At 43.8% G+C, this 8,006-nt stretch overlaps 2 protein-coding genes across 2 annotated transcripts in view; both read left to right on the top strand.

Moving 5' to 3' along the window:
* Positions 1 to 828: 828 nt before the first annotated feature.
* On the top strand, positions 829 to 6,903 carry LOC106455921 (protein NLRC3-like). Its single transcript, XM_013908113.1, has 3 exons — positions 829 to 929; positions 3,238 to 3,513; positions 5,105 to 6,903. Exons 2-3 carry the CDS (start codon positions 3,249 to 3,251, stop codon positions 6,901 to 6,903), a joined length of 2,064 nt encoding a protein of 687 aa, XP_013763567.1. The 5' UTR covers positions 829 to 929; positions 3,238 to 3,248.
* A 117-nt stretch (positions 6,904 to 7,020) lies between these two features.
* Positions 7,021 to 8,006, top strand: part of LOC102199171 (ribonuclease inhibitor-like) — a 7,822-nt gene continuing 6,836 nt past the window's right edge. Inside the window, exons 1-2 of the mRNA XM_013908114.1 lie at positions 7,021 to 7,047; positions 7,314 to 7,435. Of these exons, the coding sequence (XP_013763568.1) occupies positions 7,021 to 7,047; positions 7,314 to 7,435 (149 nt within the window). The remainder of the gene's footprint in view (positions 7,048 to 7,313; positions 7,436 to 8,006) is intronic.

Genomic DNA, 8,006 nt, shown 5'->3' with positions numbered 1-8,006 from the left:
AAACCACTTGCGTCTGCCTGTGCTTCGAGGGAATTATAACCGCCGTAGGGCTAATTACTCTGTCTACCTTAAAAGGTCCATTGTAGGAAACCATGGCAACATTGCAGGTGGTGTTGGATGGACGGAATGGTGAGCTCAGTTTCTTGCTGAGGAAAAAGCAGCAGCTGATAACCTATGAATACTTTAAATGGGAACAAGCCTGTGGCATAGAAGGCAAGAGTTTTGTGAGTATATTCAACCCAGAGAGAAGCAGACCAGGTGGCAGGGTAATGGGTGGTTACACAGTGTGGTCTCAAGCTCTTAATTAAGGTGTTTAGTTTATCCATTAGTCTGTGGATGATAATCAGACCTTAGGCAGGGCTTAGCCCTCAAGGTTGTGCAAAAGGCCTTCCAAACCTGAGATGAAAATTGTGGACCCCTATCAGACACTACTTCTGCAGGGATCCCATGGAGTTGGAAGATGTGTTCCACCTGCACCAGGAGGCTGTGGGGAATCTTTGAGAATCTATCTGCAATGGTGAGTATGACAGTTTTTCCTGCAGAAACCAGGAGTCCTGTGACAAAATCCAATGTGATATGGGACCATGGGCCATTTGGTTTGGGTAATGGCTGCAACAGTCCTGCAGGACGCTGATTCCGTGATTTGTTCCTGGCACACACAGTACAAGTGGCCACATACTCCCTGATTTACCTGTCCAATGTCTCCCAACAAAAGTGTCTTTTAATCAAAGTGAAAGTCCGACCTCTGCCTGTGTGGCAGGCGAACTTGGAGGTGTGAATCCATTCAAGGACCTTTGAACGAACCACCGCGGGTGCATAGCACCAGTCTGCCAGACCCAAGATCTGTTTCCATTTGAAGTGCGCAATAAATGGATCCTCCACGTCCCATGAGACTGCCCCAATCCTGCAGCTGACCGGAAGTATAAGAGGTAACTCTGAGTGATTCAAGTCAGAGTCAAACTGGCGGGGGAGAGCATCTGGCGTTACATTCCTAGAACCTGGACGGTAAGAGATTGAGACGTTAAAGGATCAAAGAGTAGCAGGGCTTGCCGAGCATTTAATCTTGTAGCATGCAGTAAGTAAGTCAAGTTCTTGTGATCAGTCCAGACTATAAATGGTTGTTCTGTGCCTTCCACAAGGTGCCTAGGGTGCACGCTGAAGCTAGGCAATTGGTGTGGTGTGTGTGTGTTTGGGGGGGGTCTAATGGCATGAGGGGAATTTCTAGAATATCTAATCGTTTTGGGATTTCAACATTTATTAGACTTTGCTCAGAACCCCAATTTATAAGGGCTTGACGTCACTCCCACGTAACAAGCAGGTCTGGCTCGGATCTGGTATCAAGTCGGCACTGCTGGCTGACTTCTGGCATGATAAGACGTATGTCGTAAAGATATGGGCCAGGCCTCGCATAGATGGCACTGTCTATGTGATGGCATGCCATCACATAGACAGGTCTGGTTTATGTGGCCCAGGCCTGCAGAAAACAGGTCTGGCCCAGATCTGGCAACAAGCTGGCACTTCTGACTGACTGGTGTCATGGCAGAGTGTATGTCAACCAGATGTGCACCAGATCTGGCAATGATGGCACTGTTTATGTTCCTATTTTCCTATTTTAGTTAGAAGACCCAAATGCCATGTTGCAATACTATACTGCTGTGGTAGCCAATGTTTCAAATGCAGGTTTGACAGGTGTGTGACTTTACACTTTATCCAAAGCCTACTAACGGTTTACTCATGTTAACCACTGGGTGGCTGTAGCTCAGGCAGTAGAGCAGGTCACCTACTGATCGGAAGGTTAGTGATTCGATCCCTGGCTCCTCCAGTCTGCATGTTGAGAGTGTGAATATGTATTAATGTAGTTAGGAAGCACCCAGTTAAGAGAAAGTGTGTGATTAGGTGAATGTGGCTTGTTGTAGAGAGCACAATCGGGGAGAGTAATAAAGTGTTATATAAGAATCAGTGTATTCACTGTCTGAACAGTTTTGTCATGTTACTTTTGAATGTTCTGGCACATGTTGTTATTACACGACTTGATTAAGGTACACATTAGGCTGAATCTGGGGCCAGAGCTGAAACTGTTCTGGGACAGCACAGGGCCAGCAGTGTGTATGCAACTGGCCTTGTGCTGGCCCATGTGTGGGCCATCTCTGGCAAACCAGGTCTGGGCCACCAAAGGTCCGTCATTCTTTGCGGTATGTCTAAGCACATTGTGTAGGCCATACCAATTTTGTTATGTGGGCTGATTAGCTGGGTGGATGACAGATAAGAACCACAAGAAAAAAAGTCGCTCCCTCTCCTCCGGGGACAACTGGGACCAGCCAATTTGCATAGGTTCCAGTGTGGTGCTGAACTGTGTGTGGAACTAACGTGAGGAAACTTGGAAAAGTTCCCTAACCCTTTCCTTTTCCTAACCTGAAGCAGGCTCATCACGGGTGGTGAGCTGATCTGTCATAGTCTCATTCAACGGAGAAATACCCCCTGTTACGCTTGATCTGGCCAGCCCACCTCCGCTGCTATACTTCACTGACCCTGACGAAGGGTTAGCAATTTTCGAAGTGAACCATTCTCAGAAACAGGTTAAGCAAACGTTGTTTTAAACTGACCTAAAAACATGTCATAGGAGTAGAACGGCAAGGAATGGGTCAACACCCATCACTGCCCCCCTCAGGACTCGCTCCCGCAATTTGCTGATCAGGTAAGAGACCCACGTCACGTCATCAATGAAAGTGCGTGGAGAGCGACCAAACACTAGGCTACACTGAAGCAAAAACTCACTGCAAGTGGGTCCCTAGAGGGTCCGTAAGTGCGGATACAAGTTAACAAATCTCGTAAATCAATGTAGCTGTTTCTAATTTATATGTTTAGCATTTCTACTGCAGCAGACCGAGACACAGTTACAAACCTGTGTCTGTGAGTCAGGTTTTGTCTAGATGGAAACAGCCTGCCCAACAGGATGTACATTGTGGAGTTTTATGGGCAATAAGCAGGGAGCATAAGAATAAGAGTCTTGGAAATGACCTCCCTTAGATAACAATAGATTTCAGGTACTTGAAGAAATGGCACAACACTGTGCTTATACTTTCCATCTTGGGAGTTTATGGGACTTTTAGATTCAAATATAAAGTCATCGGAATTCACTCACATGTGAAATCTATCAATCTTAATCTATTGGCACATCTTCCTAAAAGTGTTAAGTTTACTAAGATAGATGTTTGTGTTTATTTTTTCTTCATTTAGAGGAGCTTCTCATGTTGCGGAGAGAATTTGTGAGGAGGGTGTCAACAGAAATCCTTACACAGCTCCTTGAAGCCCTTGTTAGTGATGCCATTTTAGATGATTTGGAAAAAGAATCAATAATAGAAGAAAACAAATCCAGAGCAAATAAGGCTCGGTGCTTTGTTGACACAGTTAGGAAAAAAGGAAACAAAGCCTGCAGGATAATGATCAAACATCTTCGGAAACTAGATCCAGTTCTCTTCTCTGAACTGCATCGATCATCATTTGTAAAGAAAGGTGAGGCCACACATCTGTGTAACAAAGGTCTGTTTACTCACTCCCATGTTAATTTAATTTTTTTTTTATTTGTATATATTTTAAAATTTTTGAAATGTGTTTTTAGAACTGTTACCAATCAGGTGCTTTATACACTTTCCAGTGTTTTACCATTGTAAATTATTATGACGTTATGTGTTCCAGCATGATATCCCTACAGTTATAATGACTGAATTATTACTCTATTCAAATGATTATTATTCCAAAATTACTAGCTTGTTATCTAACTATGTAATCCAAAGTTGATCTAAACAATCTAGCTGAACCTAGTACAGGATTTGCCTAATACTTTTGACAATTATTATAGTTATAGAGTAGCTCTATGAAACTCATCTAAAGCAACATATGATACTCATCAAGATACATTAAACTATCCATCCATCCATTTCCTTCCACTTATCCGCAACTCCTACGCCCTGCCCATGATCAGGTACCCCTGCTGGGATAATACGCTGGCTAAAACAGGAGATAGAAGTCACCGACATCAAGATGAGGAAGCTTGTGACCATGGATGGAGGGTTTCACCCCAACTCCAGCACCCTGAGGCTGTATGCCAAGGCTATATGCCAAGCGGAAGGAAAGAGGCCGGGGACTGGTGAGCGTCAGTACCGACCGCGTGCTCAGTGAATACCTCAGGCAGCAGAAACTCAAGAAAGAGGAGGATGAGGAGGAACCATCATGGAAGGACAAGCCCCTGCATAGATAGAGAAGGTGGCTGACATCCAGAAATCCTACCAGTGACTGGACAAAGCTGGACTGAAAGACAGCACAGAGGTATGAATCATGGCAGCACAGGAAAAAGCTCTGAGCACAAGATCCATAGAGGCTGGTGTCAATGACAGCAGGCAAGACCCCAGGTGCAGGCTGTGTAAAGATGCCCCTGAGACAATCCAGCACATAATAGCAGGGTGCAAGATGCTAGCAGGCAGGGCATACATGGAACGCCATAACCAAGTGGCCGGCATAGTGTACAGAAATATCTGTGACAAGTATGGCCTGGAAGTCCCGAGGTCAAAATGGGAGATGTCCCCAAGGGTGGTGGAGAATGACCGAGCTAAGATCCTGTGGGACTTCCAGATATAGATGGACAAAACTCTGGTAGAAGATGGCCATAGTGATAGATGTAGCAGTTCCGAATGACAGCAACATCAGGAAGAAGGAACACAAGAAGCTGGAGAAGTACCAATCGCTCAGAGAAGAGCTCGAGAAGATGTGGAGGGTGAATCACCCGATAGTGAACTCAAGAGATTTAAATGATTTTCAAAAGTGAAAGTAGCACTAACTTAGGACTCCGAGATGATGTCACTGAGGTCAAAGTTTTGAAAACTTGACAGAATTCCTTTTTTCCTCAAGTGCACAAGAACATTAGATAGGGTTTTGTCTAATTATTTAAAATAAAAAAAAATTCATACATCAGAAAAAGATCTGAAAGAAAAGTAATGTCAAAATGCAGGAGAGGGTGCAGTTACATTTCTTTGTTCTGTATAAACAATTCCACAACACACTAATAATGCTAATATCTCTTATCTTTTATTTTGTTGTTTTCATTCAGAGGCTCTGAAAAGGGGTCAGTCCAAACTGAAATCTCACCTGAAGAAGAAGTTCCAGTGTGTGGTTGAGGGAATTTCAGAAACATTAAACAAAACCCCTCTTAATCAGATATACACAGGGCTCTACATCACACAGGGAGAGATTGCAGAGATCAATAAAGAACATGAGGTCAGACAGATTGAAACAGCATCCAGGAAACCAGACAGACCAGAAACAACAATCAGAGAAGAAGACATCTTTAAAGACTTACCGGGAAGAGATGAACAAATCAGAACAGTGCTGACAAAGGGAGTGGCTGGCATTGGGAAAACAGTCTTAACACAGAAATACAGCCTGGACTGGGCTGAAGACAAAGCCAACCAGGACATCCAGTTCATATTTCCATTCACTTTCAGAGAGCTGAATGTGCTGAAAGAGGAAAAGTTCAGCTTGGTGGGACTTGTTCATCACTTCTTTACTGAAACCAAAGAAGCAGGAATCTGCAGCTTTGAAGACTTCCAGGTTGTGTTCATCTTTGATGGTCTGGATGAGTGTCGACTTCCTCTGGACTTCCACAAAACTACAATCCTAACTGACCCTAGAAAGTCCACCTCAGTGGATGTGCTGCTGATAAATCTCATCAGGGGGAAACTGCTTCCCTCTGCTCGCCTCTGGATAACCACACGACCTGCAGCAGCCAATCAGATCCCCCGCAACTGTGTTTGCATGGTGACAGAGATCAGAGGGTTCACTGACCCACAGAAGGAGGAGTACTTCAGGAAGAGATTCAGAGATGAGGAGCAGGCCAGCAGGATCATCTCCCACATCAAGACATCACGAAGCCTCCATATCATGTGTCACATCCCAGTCTTCTGCTGGATCACTGCTACAGTTCTGGAGGATGTGCTGGAAACCAGAGAGGGAGGAGAGCTGCCCAGGACCCTGACTGAGATGTACATCTACTTCCTGGTGGTTCAGGTTAAAGTGAAGAAGGTCAAGTATGATGGAGGAGCTGAGACAGATCCACACTGGAGTCCAGAGAGCAGGAAGATGATTGAGTCTCTAGGAAAACTGGCTTTTGATCAGCTGCAGAAAGGAAACCTGATCTTCTATGAATCAGACCTGACAGGGTGTGGCATCGATATCAGAGCAGCCTCAGTGTACTCAGGAGTGTTCACACAGATCTTTAAAGAGGAGAGAGGACTGTACCAGGACAAGGTGTTCTGCTTCATCCATCTGAGTGTTCAGGAGTTTCTGGCTGCTCTTCATGTCCATCTGACCTTCATCAACTCTGGACTCAATCTGCTGGAAGAACAAAAATCTCAGTTATTTAAAATATTTAAACGAAAAAATAAACCACATTTCTTTTATCAGAGTGCTGTGGACAAGGCCTTACAGAGTCCAAATGGACACCTGGACTTGTTCCTCCGCTTCCTCCTGGGTCTTTCACTGCAGACCAATCAGACTCTCCTACGAGGTCTGCTGACACAAACAGGAAGTAGCTCACAGACCAATCAGGAAACAGTCCAGTACATCAAGAAGAAGCTCAGTGAGAATCTGTCAGCAGAGAAAAGCATCAATCTGTTCCACTGTCTGAATGAAATGAATGATTGTTCTCTAGTGGACGAGATCCAACAGTCCCTGAGTTCAGGACGTCTCTCCACAGATAAACTGTCTCCTGCTCAGTGGTCAGCTCTGGTCTTCATCTTACTGTCATCAGGAAAAGATCTGGATGTGTTTGACCTGCAGAAATACTCTGCTTCAGAGGAGGCTCTTCTGAGGCTGCTGCCAGTGGTCAAAGCCTCCAACAAAGCTCTGTAAGTAATTTTTTTTTTTTAAATGGATTGACTCAGCGATTTCTTTGATTAGACGTTACACAGAATCACAGAACAAAATATTATTTCTGCTATTTGTGGTATTCCATGTGTCTTATACTAAATGGAGTGTGCTGAGTCCACATCTATAGTTAGATTCTGCCTATGACATCAGGTTCTGAAGTTATACACAGTATCATTGGCTATTCATACAGACATGAGAAACTGATTTTATATTCTTTATACAGCCACTGTACATAACTACATTTTGCTTCAAAACTGTTAGAGATTACAAAAACTTGTTCACATTAACAAAGGTGTAAATAAAAATGTTCACTTGAGTCTTTATGCAATGTCAATGCACTGTTCAAAGGTGCTTTAGGCACTTGCTTTTGTACTTGTGAGTGTCTGCTGCAGAAACCAGCAGTAGTCGCCCATCATGTTGGGTTTGAAGTGGCCTTGATATCTTGTCTCCATGGTGACAATATACTGGTGGAATCGTTCTCCATTTTCATCACTCACATCACCCAAATTTGGAGGTAAAAAATCCAGATGAGAATGCAAGAAATACATTTTGAGTTGCATTCGGCAGCCGAGTTCCTGATATTCTGCTAACATGTTGCTTACAAGTTCAGCATCGTTTTCAGCCCGATTGTTGAAAGGAAAGTTTTGCACAACTAGCACAAATGCATCCCAAGCAGGGAGTTCAAGTTTGTTCAGTTTGGATCTGAATGTGTCATAACACATAATTTGACAGATTTCAGGATGAACAAAAAATACTGCTTTCAGCTTGGCATCCATTTTGGTTTCTCCAAACCTATCCTTCAGATACTGGAAACCATTTCCTTTACTATCCATTGCCACAACAAAGTTTTTCATTAGGCCCAGTTTAATGTGAAGTGGTGGAAGGTACACTTTCAGTTGACCAACCAGTGATGCATATACCACATTGTATCAGCCAACAGTATACTTAACTCTGGATGGCCCATGCTTCACTTTGTAATGATTGCTATCATCATACAGTGGGGCAAAAAAGTATTTAGTCAGCCACCGATTGTGCAAGTTCCCCCACTTAAAATGATGACAGAGGTCAGTAATTTGCACCAGAGG

The sequence above is a fragment of the Pundamilia nyererei genome, unplaced genomic scaffold (assembly GCF_000239375.1).
Source record: "Pundamilia nyererei isolate P.nyererei 1_Seehausen unplaced genomic scaffold, PunNye1.0 scaffold01239, whole genome shotgun sequence".
NCBI classification, from domain to species: Eukaryota; Metazoa; Chordata; class Actinopteri; order Cichliformes; family Cichlidae; genus Pundamilia; species Pundamilia nyererei.
This window is presented reverse-complemented; position numbering and strand designations above follow the sequence as displayed.

What these genes read in the sequence shown, in the direction of transcription:
- LOC106455921 (XM_013908113.1), top strand. Translation starts at nt 3,249, where the DNA reads ATGTTGCGGAGAGAATTTGTGAGGAGGGTGTCAACAGAAATCCTTACA. An exon ending in ATCATCATTTGTAAAGAAAG is followed by an intron (nt 3,514 to 5,104) that starts GTGAGGCCACAC and finishes GTTTTCATTCAG; the next exon opens with AGGCTCTGAAAAGGGGTCAG.